At 48.9% G+C, this 19,232-nt stretch overlaps 1 protein-coding gene across 4 annotated transcripts in view; it reads right to left on the reverse strand.

Annotated features, from left to right (window-relative positions):
• SLC9A8 (solute carrier family 9 member A8) overlaps window positions 1-19,232 on the reverse strand; it is a 68,836-nt gene that overhangs the window by 5,501 nt on the left and 44,103 nt on the right. For 3 of the 4 annotated variants that reach the window (XM_019458179.2, XM_053890152.1, XM_019458177.2), the window contains 6 exons: window positions 18,511-18,649; window positions 16,952-17,057; window positions 8,209-8,325; window positions 5,947-6,029; window positions 3,259-3,370; window positions 78-298 (listed from right to left, as the gene is read on the reverse strand). In XM_019458179.2, coding sequence (XP_019313724.1) covers window positions 78-298; window positions 3,259-3,370; window positions 5,947-6,029; window positions 8,209-8,325; window positions 16,952-17,057; window positions 18,511-18,649 — 778 coding nt within the window. The remainder of the gene's footprint in view (window positions 1-77; window positions 299-3,258; window positions 3,371-5,946; window positions 6,030-8,208; window positions 8,326-16,951; window positions 17,058-18,510; window positions 18,650-19,232) is intronic. The other variant, XM_053890153.1, reaches the window with a different exon arrangement.

Below are 19,232 nucleotides of genomic sequence, written 5' to 3' on the forward strand. Positions count from 1 at the left end.
CGTGTCTCGTTTCCCCCTTTCCCAGCTGCGGTGCAGGCCAAGCCCCTGCCCCCGACCCGGGCCCACGCGGCACTCACCATCTTCTCCGTCTTGCTGAGGTTGACGTCCTTCTTGTTCCGGCGGCGCGCCTTGGCGTCCTCGATGTCCATGAGGCGGATGAGGGGCATGGTGCTGCCGCCCAGCAGCAGGATGGTGAAGAGCACGATGATGATGGTGGTGGTGCCGATGAGCTGCCGCTTCTCCATGGGCTCCAGGTCCAGGTGCAGGCTCAGCGCGTAGGGGATGGCCCCCCGCAGGCCTGGGGGCAGGGGAGGGGGTCAGAGGGGACGCACAGGGAGGAGGGAGCTGCGTCACCGACCGGGCGCCCTGGCAATCCGGGCACGGCCCCGTTTCAGGCCGGCCGCACATTCTAACGCACCCCACTGCCGAGTGCGAGGTCCTCCCGTGAGGCTCAGGGGTGTGAGGAGAGCAGGCTGCAGAGAAGTGGGACCTGAGCTCATGCCACTCCCACCTCACAGGACGGCCGAGCAGCTCACAGGAGGTGACCTGTCCGGGCCACGAAGCCCCAGATGTGCATGCGGGAGAATTATCCAGCCTAGGGCTCACACTCCCCGTGTGTGTGCCAGGCCCTGTGCTAAGGGCTCTGCGCACACAATCTCGCTGGACTTCACAGGAGAGCCGGTAAAGCTGGTCCTCCATTTCTTCACGATAGATAGATAGATAGATAGATAGATAGATAGATAGATGTGGAACTGAGACTGAGAAAGACATGTCCTCCCGGGGCCACACAAAGAAGGCAATTTGGCCAGCGGCCCCTGGTTCCTGAAGATGCTGCCCTTGCGCAGCTCCTGACAGGCTCGGGGCTGCTCTGCTGCTGGCCAGAGGCTGCTGGGAACTGCTTCATGAACTCTTCCCTTCTTCCTTCCTGGTGTGGTCCCCCGCAAGGCTGCTAGCTGGGCTGAAGGGCTGCACTGAAAACAGCACTTCCCGGCAAAATTCCTGGCTTGCCTGGTGCCAGAGAGGGGAGGTCCCGGGGAGGGGAGACCTCAGACAAGGACCCGTGAGATGGTGAGTGCCAGAAGAAGGGGGGAATGGGGGGGGGCACACAGTGAAGGATCTGGTCCGGACACGGAGGCTGGAGCATCACAGCATGATGGGGGTGTGACCACAGGAGCAGTGTAGACCCAAGACGGGGACACAGCAGGGGGATGGCATTAAGAGAGACATGGAGAGTGGAAGCAACAGGCCACAGGGGCGAGCGGGAGGTGGGGTGGCCGAGGAAGAGAAGGGCACGGACGATGGTGGGGCGTCCTAGGGGTGGTCCAGGCACAGGGTCTGGAGTCTAGCTCCTGGATTTACCCCCTAATGCCCTGCTTTCCCCCAGGCCTCTCAGGTTAAAGCGAGAGACTCAACTCAACCTCTCAACCTGTCACACGGGATAAAAACAGGGCCTGCCAGGCTGGTGGCCTGAGGATAAAATGTCTTGGAACAGGACAGGTGCAGACACAGCAAACACTGAGTTAGCCACACGTTTGTTGTAATACACATTATTGTTTTCCATGGAAAGGGGATGCTGGAAAAGCAGCAGGTTGGGCAGAAAGGTAAGTTCAGTCCTAGACAATGAGATCGCAGTGTCTCCAAAGCATTGAAGGAGGATTTAGACGCAGGAGTCAGGATCTAAGCGCAAACAGCTCTGGGAGTATGGGAACTGCCGCAGGATGAGCGGGCCTGTGGGAACACAAGAGCAGCAGCGGGTCTGCGGCTGAATCCTGAGGAAGCCAATACTGAGGGGTCTGTAAAGGAGGGGAGGGAAACTGCAGAGACCCCAAAGGGAAAAGAGGGCAACCAGGAGCATGGCCCGGAGGCCCAGGGAAGAGGGTCTCCGGGCAGAAAGCAGGTCGGTGGGAAGAAGGAGCTCAAAGCCATGGAGCTGGGCTGGACCAGGGCTACCCAGGGCCCACCAGGTCTGGCTGCAGAAGGTCGCTGGTGACCTGGGCAAGGCCAAGTTCAGCCCCGTGAACAGGGGGTGACAGAGTGAAGCAAACAGGTGAGGACAGCCCGCTTAAAGAGGTCTGGCTGTGATGGGAGACGGGAAGCAGCTGGAGGGGGTGTGTGGGAGGGATCTGGGTTGAAGTTGCTGGGTTTTTAGAGGCAAAGAGAAGAATCTTCAAGAGTTTCAATGATGATGCTTCAGTAGAGACAGAGGTTGAGGATCCAGCAAAGAGAGGGTGAAAATCTGTGGGGAGGGGGCTCAGAAAACCGCTGGGGCCAACAGCCCTCACTGTTTAAAGCAGCACGCCCCGTGCCCACAGAGGTCTCTTAGCCTGCGCCCCTCTCCCACGAAGCTCACGTAACATGTAAAATATCTGATACAACATCTCTTAGATGTTCTTTGAAATCAACTACTTTACAAAAACTTTGTTCTCACTGGCAAGAAAGATCGAGAAAAAGGTTTCTCTCGCTCTGCATACATACATACCTTGCACAGACACACATAAATATTTTAAACAAGGCCTTTTGAAAGAGGAGAGAAATCTGTGAGGAATTATAGATAATGCTGTTGAGTAGAGAACAGCTTATAAGGCATGTTGCTATACCCTGACCCACGTGGAATATTTAAATTATATTATTTAAATAAGAAAGTACAAAGAGCTGGACATATTGCTCAAAAACAAATTTAAAGATGCCTAAGGAGCCAGTTCATTAGGTACCAAATAGGAAATCATTCCCATCCTTTAAAAGGTAGAGGAATTTGCACAGAAACTAAAATGTTCCAATCGACTCTCAGAACTCAGTGACTAAATTAAAAAAATATCCAAACCCAGCCTGTACTGGCAAAAAAGTTTAAACAAACCTTTTTTATTTTGAGCCCTTCGTTACTTTCAGGCAGGTGAGAGCTGCGCCTCGCATCTCACCCGGGCGGCCCTGTCTGTCCAGAGGAGCAGGGACAGAGAGACAGGAAATGCTGGCTCTGCCTCCTGTCGTCCCCCGACTCAAGTCCTTTGCCCTCGAGCCTGAGCCTCCTCACGTGTGGAGGAGATGTGCACTCTACCCATTTACTCATGGCACCGAGGCTGTGAGGGGTCCTGTCTGCAAGGGACTCGCCCGGGGCCTGGGTTACAGTAGGTGCTTGTTAAGCGGGAGCTCGTATGGTTTTTGCCTTCTGAGGCCTGCTCATCGTCAAAGGGCTCTCTCTACACGACGTGTGCCTTTATACGACGTATTTTCCTTCCACTGTTCATTCAGCATTGGACTTACCACTAAACCACATGATGAACATCATCTTCGGTGTGATTTTATGATCACGGAAGAAATTCAGGAGGTAGGAAAGAGGGAAAATGTTCACCGCTCTGGCAAACAGTACAAGTACCTGTGAATAACAACCAACTAAGTCTCAGAAACCTCTGGTCTTCCAAGTTTAAGCTTGTTGAAGCTAACACAGATCTTGTGACACGCCCGTAATAAACACAGCCTTCCCCTTGGCCATGAGAGACATGAATGACAGTGCTAGGCAGAGACCCAGCTGGGGCGTGCCGCTCTAGACGCCAGTGTCTAGGAGTCTGGGAAAGGGTAGCACTTTGTACGTTACGTTTCCGTAGCCAGAAAGAGACGACTAACAAGGCATCAAAGCCGGCTTTCGTTATGAGAGCAGAACAAAGCTGAATGGCAAGAGGCCATGCCAAACTATCCAGAGATTAATTTAGGGGCAATCTCACTCCCCCCAAGGTGCTCCGCCATGGGACGGGCCTGCGCTAATCATTCCCAATGGGCTAGCTCTGGAGGGACAGACAAGGTGCTCCTCACCCTCCCGTGGGTGCCCCACTCCTCAGGGAAAGGAGTGATCACTGAGAAGGGCCCATGTAATGCTTCTCGTAAATGCTGCTCTCCAAGAAAAAGGAATGTGTAGGTATGTTCTAGAAGGAGGTCACACACACCCTGTCTGGTCAGTTGCTTGCCATGGCTTTTGGCTCCTAACCATCTCCAGAGTCGGTCTTAACAAAATACAGCTTTAGATAAGGTTGAAATCTTTTCTAAGTGGATACCTAGCACTACTATTAATTTGCTCTCTTTGTTTTCATCTTGGTTCTCACTAAACTAACTTAAAATAGCATACGTACGATACACACGTGTACATTCGGTAGACTCTAAGTTTATTCTTTTAACAAGCACAAACAGCCTGCTTTGGACCGTGTGTCTCGGATGGCCGAGTTAATAACAACGGCTCCCAATCATGTAACATTTCTATGTCAGACACTGTGCTAAGCATTTTCTATGCATTCTATCCTGTTCAGTTTAGATCCCTGCAATATGCTTATGAAGCAGGTATTACTGTGTCCATTTCAGGAGTAAGCGGAGACAGAGAAGTTAAGTAACAGGTCCAAGCTGACCCAGGCAGGACGTTGTGGAGCCATGTCCCAAACCTGGTCAGCCCCGACAGCCCGTGCCCCTGACCACTGAGTGAGCGGAAGGTGACCCGTCTGAATAGCACGGGGAAGCCTCCGGCAACGGTGGGGGAGCCCCAGCTCCCCCTCCGGAGCACCTTCCCTTTTTCCCTTGGCTCGCAGCCCACGGCCGAGAGAGCCATCTCGTTTCACCCACTGAAATCTGATCTTTCGTTCCCGCACTTGGGTTTCGGGTTTGACCACATGTGGCCCCTTTTACCCAGGGACCACACTGAAGGCTGCTATACTTTCTGTAAATGGCTCTTGCTGCTGTTCTCTCTGTCCTGAAACCTGAGTTCGGAGGACACATAACAGTGACAAAAGCAAAGGGCTCTTGCTACAAGGAGAAACACTTTTCCTCAGGGTTCTTTAGCTTCTCTGTGCCTCAGTTTCCCCCCATGCCAAACAGGTAGGCCTCACTGGTTTGCACACGGTAGGTGAAAGTGCTAAAAAAAAGCCTGCCTCTCAACAGCTGGGTTTTGTTAAGTGGCATTGGTAATAAAAGCTAACTGAAGATGAATTATGATAATTCAGCAACAACAAGGTGTGTTCTCACATGTCTTAAATTAACAGTGGATCTAAAAGGACAACAAAGATGAAATTAGGGATTACAGTATGAATCAGCAGGCGGGCCTATGGGAGGTGAGCTCACACCAAGGGAAGGCAGGCCTGGGAGCGCCAGGCTAAATGCCCACATGTTAGAAGCCATTCATGTCACTTCCATCAGACGCCCGAGGGAGCTGGACCTTTGTTTTAAATGCTAAACATTTATTCTCCCCCACTCCATTCTCCAAACGATTTTATTCTACTGTGAATGATTAAACTTTTCTTTTCCCTTTTTAAAGGTATATTTTAATTTGTCTCCTCCCGCCGCCTCGAGTCCACTGATAAGTTTCCCAAACCTTCTGAATCGTAAGAATCACCTGGGATGACTGTTCTGGGTGAACCTCCGGGGAGGTAAGGGCCTGGTAATCTTTACTTCATACAAGTGTCCAAGGTCACGTTCCAAAATGGACACATTGGAAGAAAATTACAGTAATAAGTAAATATATGCGTTATAAATTATGCAGAAAAAGCAGAAAAGAAAATCATCCCCAATTCTATAACCACTGTGAACATTGAGCTATATCTTTTAACATGGTTTTTGTTTCTATGCATGATGTTTTTACATGGTTATGGTCAATTATGTGTTCCAATTCTGAGATCTGCTTTTACCACCAGAGAAAACAGATAAACTTTTACTTTTTAGACAATACCATAAATTCAAGGCCGTTTAAAATTTAAAAAGAAGTAAAAATTCATTCCCAGGGATATTCATTCACTTAATTCCATCCCTTTTCCTGTTATTGTATGTTTGTGATTTTTTAACAAAAGAAACTTTAAACAGAAGAGTGTCTATGTAGCTGTTGACCTTGAACAGTTAACAGTTACATAAATGAATCCAGAACATGTGGCTATTGATCTACAAATAAGTAATTAAATAAAAAACAAGGAAAATACTTACTATGCACCAGATGACAAAGGAAATTTCAAACTTGTGAGGGAAACTAAAAATGGACAGGCCAAGAAATGCAAACACACATGTTTCTGAAACAAACCAAAGAATGGATTATTCAGCCCCAACTATTTTCTTCTAACACAGTACTAAATTGTTAAGCAAGCAAACATTTCACGGCGAGTGAGAGTCCGCTGTAACACTCTGCTTATTTTTTGGAAAATGCCGCGGCCGAGATCCTGGTGGAACGTGTGCCTGGCGTCTTCCGTTCTTCCCTCTCACACACACAACCCGCGCTTGTTCAGAATCTCCCCAGGCAGTGGGTCAACTGTCAAATGCATGCAAATCAATACTCTCCCGCCCGGGAAGATGATGAACACACGAACTTGTCTATTTGTCGAACACTGTGATTAGCAAGGATCACGACTACAGCAGAGCGGCAAAAATTCGGAGCAAATGGCCGCAGACACCACATAACTAATGTGGCAAGGGCCCTCTGCCGACTTCCTTGCCGGGGCGGACTGAGCTAAATGCTCGACCTCGCGTAGTTAATGCCGCCACAGGGTTGGGAAGATGGCTTAGGCCCGCAGGGTCTGCAGCAAGGAGGGTATTTCCAACTCTTGGCTTCACCCCTCAAGTCAGAAAGAGTCTGACACCTACTGTCTGTGCAAGCAGGCACTTGTATATCCCAAGAAAAAGCATCGTATGAATTTCCAGCACTAGTCTCCCTGCTCAACCTGTGGTGTCCCCCAGAATAGTCTAATAATCAGGGAGACAAAGACTGCATTTTAAAATAGCTGAACATCCTACAACAGAGGCTGTTTTAAAACATTTCAGCCACGTTTTTCCTCCAAACGTGTCTCTTTTTAAAGCAAGTGCACAAGCTGCTCCCACCCTTCTCCCTGAATTTTTTTCTTATCTAATAAACATTTTTGTGATCTTTCCAAATAAGCTCATTTAGAACCTACTCAGATCTATGTTACGCTTTTCCCTGGCAGCACACATTCCATTATATCGGTATGTCACGGCTCATTTCACAAAGCCTCCACCAATAGATACTTAAGCTGTTTCTGTTTCTGCTGTTACCAGTTATGACAAATGTCCAGGCTAAATTCCTGATGGGAGCACTGCTGGGTCAAAGAGCATACGGCTCTGAAACCCAGAAGATGGCATCAGTGCCCACGCCTGTCAGTGGGGCCTGCGTTCCATATGCCCACGGTAGAAGTGGGTATTAGCAAACCAAAGGCGTGCCAGTCCGATGGGTACAAAATAGATGGGTGTTTTGCTTTATATTACTTTAACTGTGAGAGTCAGGCTCAGCGTCCCTGGCTAGGACTTTGTGAGTCGGACGTTGTGGAAAAAAGAGCCCCCCCGGACCAGGAAGAGACAGACCTGGATTCCAGAATCAATTCTTAACCGCGGGCAGGTCATCTGACCTCTGGGCATGTGAACCCCCTGGGCTGCAGAAGGAAGCCTCTGCACGGCCTGGCCCTGCCTCCCAGCACGTGACGGTGTGGCGCCTGTGCTTGGAAATGAGAGGAACCCCGCCGCAGTGCCAGGCAGATGCTGGCGATGATGCCAGGGCCCTGCCACCCGGGAAGCCGGAGGGGAGGGACCGTGTGAGCGTGCGTCCTTTGCTGCCAGCTCTTAACCAGGGAGGAGGCAGGGAGGTACAGAGTGTGGGGGAGCAAGAGCTCACACTGAAACTGTCTGACAGAAACAGTCCTCACAGCGGGCCCCGCCCAACAGAGCATCAGTGTGCCAGCTCCCGGATCATGTCCTTCAAGCGGCTCTAGCGGAAAAGGGGCCTGTGGACAGGTTGGGGAAATGCTCTAACTATACTCCCCACCCCCCTCCTCAGTAACTCAAGATGCTCCTGCAGCTCACAAGCTGAAACTGTATTTTCCCCAGGATTTTCCAGACTCTTGTCGGACTGGGAAGTCTCGTCCCACCTAACCCTCACCAGTGCCAGTGCCAAGGAACACATTTTTGGGACTGTCACTTTGAAACATTACAAACATATGCGTCTCATTATTTTTAGTCTTAAAATTGTAGGCCATCAAATGTTCCAGAAAGTTCTCAGGAGTTAGGTTTACATTATGGAATCTGAAAGCCAGGGTAACAAACAGAAGATAAGGGAGCGCAGTATGTGGCTCTGAGGAATTCTGCTGTCTCTCCCGAGAGGGAGAATCTGAGGCCTCCTGCATCAGGGTGTGGCAGAGCAGTGAGCTGTGGGCAGGCCTGCGCAGAACCACACAGAGCAGAACTCACCGCACAGGAAGGCCACGGTCCGCAGGGTTTGCTGCATGAGGATCTGGGTGACCGGGGACAGGTTATGGTGCGTGTAGTGGGACATCACAATGCCCGAGAACAGGATGGCCATGATGCCTAGCGAGGGAGCAAGAGGCAAGCAGACATGAGGAGAGCAGAAAAGCACCTGCTACGTGATACGCAAACAATATCACACTTTTCTACAAGTCACTGGACCCTCTGGGATTACGTGTTTTCAGAAAAAAAAAAAAAAGGCAAAAAATAGAATAGCTGGGGCCTCCCAGAGGTTGTAGAGAAATGCTAAAGGCCCCCCTCTCCAGCAGCTTCCTTCCCGAGGCTGGGTGACCTCAGGCCAAGCTTCTTCCCCTCTCCAAGCCCCAGTTTTCTCATCTGGACACTGGGATTAACACCACCCACTCATGGAGCTGTCAGAGGGGAACGGGGACAAGCCACGTACAGTGCCCATTACAGGACCAGGGCCGAACAGGCGTGAGCTGTCTGCATCACCCATGGAGAGAAGGGGTGCAGGTGAACCACTCTTGGGGAAGAAAGGGAGCACGAGAATGGATGTGGAGAATGGGTGGATTTTTATTTAATTTTTAATTTTCCCATAATCACCAGGAGTTACTCCTATAATATAAACAGAGAAGAATGACAATAAAAGGCTATGTGTCTTTTCTTAAAAAAAAATTTTTTTTGAACATTTATTCATTTTTGACAGAGACAGAGTGTGGGTGGGAGAGGGGCAGAGAGCGAGAGAGAGACACACAGAATCCGAAGCAGGCTCCAGGCTCCAAGCTGTCAGCACAGAGCCCGACACGGGCTCGAACACACGAACCGTGTGATCATGATCTGAGCTGAAGTTGGACGCTCAGCCAACTGAGCCACCCAGGCACCCCTGTGTCCTTTGTCTAAAGTTCCACAAGACAGTCCACCCCTTCTACTGGTCACTCAGAACTGATCTCTGCATCTGCCCACTGCCCCTCACTACTCCCCAAGCTCTGTGCTTGGGTTACCTCTCAGTGCTGCCCTCTGCCTCAGCAGCAGAAAGGGGGTCTCGTCTTCATGTAAGGAAGCTGAGGTTTTTACAAAGGCATTAAATAAGATGCCCAAATGTATGAATTACAAGTCAAAATTTATACGCAAAATTTTAACTCAGTCCTGCCACTCTGTAGACAGACAGGGATTACTGGCTGACTCCCCATTTGGAAAAGGGTGATCACAGAACTGCATCGGAGACATTTCAAGGGCTCAGCCTGTGGTCTAAACAATACCTCCAAATACAGGCAGGCCCCCTCTGTGTGCGGCACACCAGGCACTGCTGGCCTGAGGGAGAGCCGCGGCAGAGCCAGGTTATTTCCCAGTCCTCTTGGGAAACAGCAAATTCCTTTGCTCTTTCATTCTTTCCTACAGAGGAGGCTGGGCAGGAAAATTCCAGCAATGTTTCCCATAAGGCACACCTGGCAAGATGGGACAGGGAAAGGGGAGGACAGGCGACAGCTTTCCTTGCTCCTCAAGGGCACCGAGAGGACTCTGCAGGTCAAGAGTCGCTCTGAACCACTGCTCCGCTAGATAAGACACACACAAGAAAGCCTCCAGCTGTTCTCCCAGTCCGCTCCTGCAGGTGACCTTCCAGACTGCTGACCCTTTCTGACGCTGCAACGAAACATAGCGAAGGCAAAGCAACGTGAAAAAGGGGAGAGACCAGAGGCTGGGTGTGGGACTCCACTGAACAGCTGCGAGACTGCCCACACCTGTTCAGCCCTGGTCCTGTGACGGGCACTGTACATGGCTTGTCCTCACTAGCCCCTGATGGTTCCATGAGTGGGTGCTGTCAGTCCCAATGTCCAGATGAGAAAACTGAGGCTCAATCACGAACAGAGGCACAGACACACTTCAGTTTTTACGGACTTGAGCCTTAGCATCACAGTCCAGCGGCAAAAGTTCCTAGCTTCTGGGCTTCCAAGGGGTTTTGTTTCACCAGTCTGCTTCGAGAAGGGTTATCAACTCACTGGCAAAGCTGAGACCTTGCAGTGCTCACCTTGAAGTAAAGGTCAGCCCCAGAGGAGCCTGAGTCACGTTTGGGTTGTGACACGAGTGGGCTTCCACCGGCATTGTTGTCCCACCCACAGAGGTCATCACCACTCACTGGAGTCCCAACATTAAATGACAACTCCAAGAAAGCCAAAGGCTCTGGGAAGTCAGACGTGACAGCAGAATGTGGGAGCTGCCTTGGGACTTAATGCTGGCACCTGCTGCCAGAGCCCCAGGGACCTTTCCTGCCCACCCTCGGGCCCGTCCTGCCTCAGCGCTCTGCAGCAAGGGGACAAGCATAGCCCAGAAGGGGTCTGGCTGGCTTGCTCAGTCTGGCGCCCTAGGCCAGGGTTTGGAAACAGAATCTCTAGGGGCCAGACAATAAAAATAAAAATTAAAAAAGGGTGACCAGCACGTGGGCGAAGAAGACACAAGCCCACCTACAAAGTTCTGATGGCAGCCCTGTGGGTGGGGGGCCTAAGTGCTGACCAGTCTCCCTTCTGGCTTTTTGAGAAATGCCAGAAATCTGTTTCTTATGGGAAATCTCCCAGCTTCTAATGACGACAACCGACTCAAATATTAACAATTTTTCCGTATAGATAAACAAACCCCATCTGGAGGCTGAATTTGGACCATATGAAAATGAGCCCTCTGTCCAATGCAAGAGTGAACAGCCAGCCACCGCCTTTACCCCGGGCTAGTCTGAGGTGGGGACATCTCTCGAGTTCTGGGGAAAGGGAAGAGTCAGCGTCAGCAGAGGGTGCAAAAGCCCAAGGGGCAGCTCAAGTGTCTGCCCTGAGTGCTCCCTAAGCTCAGGTAGCTTTTCCGCCACCCAGACCACCTTCACCCCCTGCAGGTGCCCTCCACACATGCTGTAAAAACACCACGGGGAAAATGGCGCAAATAGGCTCACTTATAGAGACAAAAGGTCTGGGTATTTTAAAAAATGCCCTTGGGGCGCCTGGGTGGCTAGGTCAGTTGAGCATTGACTTTGGCTCAGGTCATAATCTCGCGGTCTGTGAGTTCGAGCCCCGCGTCGGGCTCTGCGCTGACAGCTCAGATTCTGTGTCTCCCTCTCTCTTTGCCCCTCCCCTGCTCACGCTGTCTCTCTCTCTCTCAAAAATAAACATTAAAAAAAAAAATGCCCTGTAAGAATTCTGACACGTGTACTTCTTCTAGAAGGCAAAATCATTTAAGGATGTAAATAACAGTGCAGTAAAAAGGTCAGCTTCTTGGAAGGAAGGAAAGAAGGAAGGAAAGGGGGAGGGTGGGAGAGGGGAAATCTATTTCTAGTCTCAGTTAAACCCACTATTTTAAACATAATGAAGAATGGTGATGAATAGAGATTCAAGTCCAAAGGCAGAAGGTGAAACGTGTCATGTGGTACAACGTCCAGTGTACTATACCTTACTGTAGGTAAAATATGATGAACTGGCTGAAGTCTGGATCAAACCATAGCCAGTTTTCTTTGCTAATTACCTCAAAATAAACATAGTTTGCTTTAAAACATCCAGACTCCGAGGTACAGAGTAAAACAAGATAATCTCCATTCACATCACCTCGCCTAGAGAGGTAGCTACTGTTAACAGTTCCCTATACAGATTGCCAGTTCTTTTCCTATGCCATTATAAAGCTTATCTATCTTTAAAAAGCAATAAATAGGGGCGCCTGGGTGGCTCAGTCGGTTAAGCGTCCGACTTCAGCTCAGGTCACGATCTCGCAGTCCGCGAGTTTGAGCCCCGCGTCAAACTGGCTCTGGGCTGATGGCTCGGAGCCTGGAGCCTGCTTCCGATTCTGTGTCTCCCTCTCTCTCTGCCCCTCCCCCGTTCATGCTGTGTCTCTCTCTGTCTCAAAAAAATAAATAAACGTTAAAAAAAATAAAAAAATAAAAAATAAAAAGCAATAAATAGGATTGCATTATGTACACGGCATGTATCACCAGCAGAGGGATCTTCAAAAGGCCTCCCAACACTGACCTGCCTTTGCACATATCACAGAATCCCAACTCCTTCTCGGGCCTAAGAACCCCGTGGGCTGGGGTCCTTACCCCTGTGCCTCAGCCATGCTGTACTTCCTGCTCTTCCTGGAGGGCGTCAAGTTCCCTCATGTGGATCTGGGACACTTAGCACTGCTCAGCATTCCTGCCCCAGACCCTTCCTTGGCTGACTGACTCCCTTCTCACCATGCAGGTCTTAGCTTGGGTGCCACCTGTTTGAGGAGACCTTCCTGATCCCCTAAGGCATGATGTGTCTGCCCCCCCACGCCACTATTACATGGCTCTGATTTCTCTCCTTCCTGTCACTTCTCACTACCTGAAGTTGCCGTATGGGTTTATGAAAAGAACTGTCTTTCCTTTGCTCTTGTCTTGCTGACTACTGCATCCCCAGTACCAAGGACAGTTCTCGGCACAGGATAGGCATTTAATAAATATTTGTAGAAAGGATGAATACACGGTGTTCCAATTTTCTTTCTTAAAATTTAACAATACATCTTGGAGTTCTTTCTGTGGCAGCACAAATAGGTCAAATTCATTTATTCGGCGGCTGCACAGGATTCCATTTTGAGAACAGACCCAAACTTCCTTAATTTCCTATGACTGATGAACATTTGGTTGCTTCCAACACACAAATGTTCTCTCTCACAGGTAGTGCTGCAAAGGAATTCCCTGGATATGCACCTGTGCACGTGAGGGCTGCACAACACATTCCACCTTTGGCCCACATCTTCCCAAACTTTTGCAGAACGTGTTACGTCCTGGTCAATTTTGCAAGCTCACCCTTCAACCCCAAAAGTTCCATCCTCTGTGACCCATCATGACAGAGTATCACTCTGCCCCAATCCCCCTCCCTCAGCCCACAGTTGGTTAAACTGACAAAGGTGGGGGTCTATTCATCCTTCAGTCCTTAGAGGGTAAAGTGGCCCTCAAAACTGGCCTAAATGAATAGAATAACTAACACTGATAGAATTAAAACAAAGATTCTGAGAATAGCTAACACTAACTCATAATTAGGGGGGGACTATTCAATTGGCTGTTGAAACCAGGATATTTTTGAGAGTGATGAATTTACATGTTAGGGCCACCAGGATGTGCGGTCACCCTATTAATAACACGCACTGATGCCCTCGGTCAGGATTCTTCCTTGCATCGCTCCCTTTAACCCTCACCACAAGCCTCGGGGTGGCCCCATTTCATGAGGAGGAAGTGGATGCTCAGAGTGGTTACATGGGCCGTGTGAGGTTACACAGCTAACGAGAGGCGGGGCTGGGACTCATACCCAGGTCTGTCCGGTGTCCTTAACCGCTGTGTTCCAAACACGTGATTTAGGTGTGTGATTTGGAGGCAGCGTCCTGCTCCGTGTTCTTGGCAACTGCTCGCTCAAGCCTTTGTGACAGGGAAAGCACCGCGTGGAAAGGAAGGAGGGACAGCAAACATCACCTTTCCTGATGTACTCCTTTTCCGACGGACTAGAAGGTCCTCACAACACATCAGGGCCATCCTAGCCTTCTCTGAAAACCCTGTGTGACAGATATCCCGAAGACTAACGTGGGCACAGCCAGGCCAACTGTCGAGAGGTGGCCGTGTGTGCTCTTGGCTTGCACGTGCTGTCTTCGGCCCTACTGGTGTGTGCAGCCAAGGTCCTCAAAGAAACGAAACCCTAGTCACAGAACTCACACTGCCTCTCTGGAAACAAGAAACACACTCCTCTGTTTTAATCACAAATTCCAAACAGAGGCATGAAATTTATCTTTGCCAGCAGGTACTCAGTGTTCATCTCAAAGGGGTGGGGAGCAATTTAGAAAAACAGAGGTAAAAATAGCCAGGCTACAGCCAATGACTCACAGGTAATGTTTATGTAAGTGCCAAAATTCAGGAAAGAGAAGAGAAGGAACTTGATGGCAGATACTGAGACAAAACTATCCAAGAGAACTGGCTTGGGCACAAATCAAATTAAAAACAAACAAACAAACAAACAAACAAACAAAACCCCATGAGGTTTACAAAGAGTTCTCCATTGAAAATGGCCAGAGTCCTCTCGGCGTCCTCCTTGGCAAGATCTGCTCACAGAGTTCCCACGTGTAATTCCAGAGAGTGATCTGTGGGGAGACTTCTGCTCAACAGTCATTAAAAACCACTGGGGACTCCCACTTCGCCCATGAAGAAATAACTGCTGTGAAAGCTGCCGTCCTGCCATAAACAACTAGAAGGCCTGATAAAAGCTATGAAACGAAACTGTCTTCTGGATTGGGCACCACAGGGTGGGACTGTCAGAAGGGAAACGTTACTGACAGGGACACAAACAAAGTGGCCATTCCTGCTCCAGGCCCCAGCCCACTTTACTGCCCTGACATAGTTTCCAGGCTGAGGCTCGGGGAGGGGAACTCCAAATTGAGCCCAGCACAGTCAGTGTAGCTGAGAAGAGGGGGACCCGAAGCAGCCAGGATACCTGAGAGGAGGGGCTGCACAGAAAGAGAGCTCCAGAGAACTGCGAGAGTGGCCCCCCGATTCCCGGACTGTTAAAAGCAATAGGCCAACAAACCCGAAGGAGACATAAGGCTGGGAAGTTTGCGTTCCTACAGGCCAGAGTGGGAGGCAGAGTCCTCAGAAGGGCACTGCATTACTTCCTAGTGCTAGTCTGGACCTGCTGACAAAGTTTAAAAGTAAACTTCAAAAGGATTATATGGATGCCAAGAAACTTAGAGACACGGCAGAAGAAAATCCAGAACTCTATGAAGAATATGAGAAAATCTAGTAGTCAACGACATAATAAAGTTTACAACGACTGGCATTCAATACAAAATTAATAGGCAAGCAAAGAGCAGGAAAATATGACTTAGAGGCAGAAGAAAAGTTAACTGACAGAAAGAGTCCTAGAATGGACAGAGAGGATGGAACTGGCAAACAAGGCCATTACAGCACAGCAGCTCTTATAAATGTACTCCACGGGGCGCCTGGTGGCTCAATCGGTTAAGCGTCCGACTTCGGCTCAGGTCATGATCTCGTGGTTCATGAGTTCGAGCCTCACGTTGGGCTCTGTGCTAATAGCTTGGAGCCTGGAACCTTCTTCAGACTCTGTGTCTCCCTCTCTCTCTACCCCTCCTCCACTCACACTCTGTCTCTCTCTCTCAAAAATAAACATTAAAAAATTTTTAAATAAATAAATGTATTCCATATACTCAAGAATGTAGAGACAATCATGAACGTGAGGAGAGAAAACAATGATATAAAAATGACCCAAAGGGAACTTCTGTAAGATGAATAACACAATATTTGAAATGAAAGATACACTGGATGCTGGGGCGCCTGGGTGGCTCAGTTGGTTAAGCACCTGACTTCGGCTCAGGTCATGATCTCGCGGTCCATGAGTTCGAGCCCCGCGTCAGGCTCTGGGCTGATGGCTCGGAGCCTGGAGCCTGCTTCCGATTCTGTGTTTCCCTCTCTCTCTGACCCTCCCCCGTTCATGCTCTGTCTCTCTCTGTCTCAAAATTAAATAAACGTTAAAAAAAAAAATTAAAAAAAAAAAAAAAAAAAAAAAGATACACTGGATGGGACCGACAGGATAATGGGCAGGCAGAAGATCCAAACCACAGACACAGAAACAGAAACTGGCCGAAGCAAAGTAAAGCTTAGAAAGAAAAAAAGAAAAAGATTGAAAAAAATTAGAAAAGCAAAGTGTATTATGGGATGATAGCATGTTGTCTATCATAATTTAAGTAACTGGGCTCCCAACAGGGGAAGAGATGGGAGAACAGAAGGAAGTCATTTAAAGAAATGGGTAAAAATTTACCAAATTTGGTGAAGAGCTATAATCTCATAAAGTATAAACCCAAGAAGCTCCATGAACCCCAAGCAGAATAGAAAGAATTACTCCAAAACACATCAGAATCAAGTTGCCGCACACATATCTGAACGGCTAAACTTTCAAACATTAGAGTGAGTGTTGATGAGGACGTGAAACAACTGGAACTCTCTCTTAACATTCCGGTGGGGATGCCAAATGGCCCCATCGTTCCGGAAAACACTTGGCAGTCTCTAATAACATAAAACATATACTTACTATATGACCCAGCGACCCACCCTTAGGTATTTATCCAAGATACTTGAAAATAGGCACAAATATTCGTAGCTATAAAGTCTGAAAAAAACCCAAACGTCCTTCAAATGGCGAATGGATAAAATGTGGTGCTGTGAGAATGTATATATAAACTACTGATACCTGCAAAAACATGGATGTGTCTCAGCATTATGATGACTGAAAGAAAGGAGACACAAAAGTCTATGCACTACATGATTTCATTTGTACGGCATTCTAGAAGAGGCAAAACTGTAATGACAGAATATAGCAGATCAGTGGGCACCAGGGGCTAGGGCCAGGCTAGAGGATTCACTGCCCTTGGCAGGCTGACCCCATCCTTTGAGTGAAGGCCCCTTAGAGGCCTTGTTCTGGGAAAGCAGCAGCACTGGAAGTGATATTCTGATCTCCACTACAGGATGGTGGGTGAAGAGAAAATGTGACCATGACACTGAGCCCCTGAATCCAGCCAGGTCTAAATTCAGAGGTGTCCTTACAGGGCCGGTAAATCCCCTTTATTGCTTAAGCTCTTCTGAGTTGTGACCGTCTCTTGGGATTGAAAGTGACCCCACTGACATAACCTCTTTCACCAGGCAGGACCGCCGTCAACCCCAGCATTTCATGTTTCTGTCACTTACCCGAGAGCGAGATTCCTTCAGCGAGCCCATAAGGAAGATAAGCAAAAATGATCATCATGCCAAACTCCAAGGAAGGCGTTTTCCTCAAGTCAATATGCTTTAGCACGTAAATAACAGTTGTCAAGGAAAAAGAACCAAGGGACAGTTGACGGGAGATGTAGAAAAGTCACAAAACCGCTGCTTTCCAAATACACACGGTAAACAACGAACACAAAAGAGTTTGGGACATTCCAAGGTAACACATGAAAACCTGTCATTATGGATTTTTTTTTCTTCTTTGCAGGGAGACTGTGTTTAAGAAAGGGAAGCTGACAAAACACTAAGAGCTGTAAATTCCTAAGACAAATGGTGGGGGGAAATTAAAATCAACCTAAGTCAACGTGTTTAAAAAATGCTGACTCGGAAGGCTGGCAGTATGCTGGGGCTGCGGGGGCAGAGCTGGGGCCGCAGCCAGACTGAGGACAGCCCACAATGGCAGGTCCCTTCCAGGGCCGAGTCACTCTTTCACCCCTCCTCCAACGTCAGAGGAGACCGCTAACGGGGTGCCCAGAACTCCAGGGTAAAAGGCCCCGCAGAAGGACCCTCCTTCCTATCCCTGGAGACTTCTAAACTCACGCCCTTGTGGAAGGAGAATCTTCTCTGTATTCAAATACAGCCCACGTGCCTATGCTGGGCTCACAGCACCCATCTACTTGGCTCCATCACAGCCGATGCTTCCCGCCCCCCTGTCCCCCGAGAGGAATATGGAGGAAAACGCTGAACTAGAAAAAGTTCTCCTTTCCATCCCGTTTATTGGTACAATATGAGACGCTGTCAGCCAACAATAGAATGCCTTTAGACTTCTGGACAAAGGAGGTGAAGGCAAAATTCAACAGGACGGCAGACAAGCATGGCTGTCACAGGCAGGGGTGGCTCTCCCGGCCATCTGTGGAACAAACTGCTCGTGGACGAGGGCCAGGCGGCCAACTCCCTGAGACACAGGCTTAGGCTCCCACAGAAATGGTCTGGTGCCTGTTCCTATTTTAAGCAGGACAAATTTTCTACAGCAATGAAGGTGTCATTGGCCTTAACGAGCCTTTTCCTCCTCCGGCTGGAAAAGCTTATGGGCTGTTAAACAATGCCATCAGTGCGAATAACTTGGATGGAGCTCATTTTAAAAGTCTCTTGTCTGGTCTTCCAGATAAACACTTTCAGTGGGGTAAAGACTTAGTCAAGCTGGTATTTTCAGAGGAAATTAATTTCCAGTTCTCTGAATGTGAAAAGTGAGGCAGTGAAACTGAAAATCTGAACTGAGAAGCTCCCCTGAAATCAGATCCAACTGAGATCTGACGCTTTGAACAGTGACGTCCTAAATCTTAACATGTTAAATCTAAAAATCCTTGAGTTTCAATTAAAGTGATCCTCAAACCCAAACTAAATAAAGATCCTTCTTCAAACTCAACCTTAGACTAAAACTGGCCCCCGGCCTCCAGAAGGAAGGGGAGAAAATGGCTGAATGTAGATGAATGTAATTAAGAAAATCTTCTCGGCCACGCGTGCTCATCATATTAAAAGGATATTAGTGCAGAGATTAAGCCAGTGAGGGTGCCGAGTGCTGCTGAGCCAAAGAACATTTTGAGGAAGTAGCCAAGGGCTTGTAAAAATGTTTGCCACCCACTGACATCTGACATATTTTTCCTTGTTAAACCTTCAGCTGTGCTAGGAAATAAAAGAAAAACAGGAAGAAGTTAAAATGTTATAGACAAAGTTATTAGAAGTTAACTAAAACTCAGAACTGGATTCTTGCTTAGGCGTTCGCTCATTCGCTCATTCCATCATCGGGTTGGGTCACTTATTTGTTTGCCTACTTTGTTGCAGGCACGGTGTTAGTTTCAGGGGGTTCCGAGATGAGAGAGCAGAGTCCCTGCCCTGGAAGGGCTCCTTCAGTCTGGTGAGGAAGACAAACAAGACGGGAACAAATGACCACTCGGGGAAGGGCACAGGGTGCAGAAACACGGGGTGGGGCATCTAACTCAGCCTGGCAGTGGTCAAGGAAGGTTCCTCATGACACGTGAGCCAGGTTTAGAGTTAGAAAAAAGAAGAGTTAACAGGTGAAGAAATGAGGGAAAGTGCCCGGGGCCGAGAGAATAGCATGTGCAGAGGCAAGGACCCCAAGAATGCACAGCACATTCCGGAAGCTTCAATTTCAGAGATTAGCAGGGACAGAACACAGAAACGGGACAGGGGCGGGGGTGCCAGTGCAGAGAACAGCGGCAAGAGAAAAGGCAAGACCAGCAGCCAT

This window comes from Panthera pardus, unplaced genomic scaffold (assembly GCF_024362965.1).
Source record: "Panthera pardus isolate Hobbes unplaced genomic scaffold, ASM2436296v1 HiC_scaffold_25, whole genome shotgun sequence".
Classification (NCBI taxonomy): domain Eukaryota; kingdom Metazoa; phylum Chordata; class Mammalia; order Carnivora; family Felidae; genus Panthera; species Panthera pardus.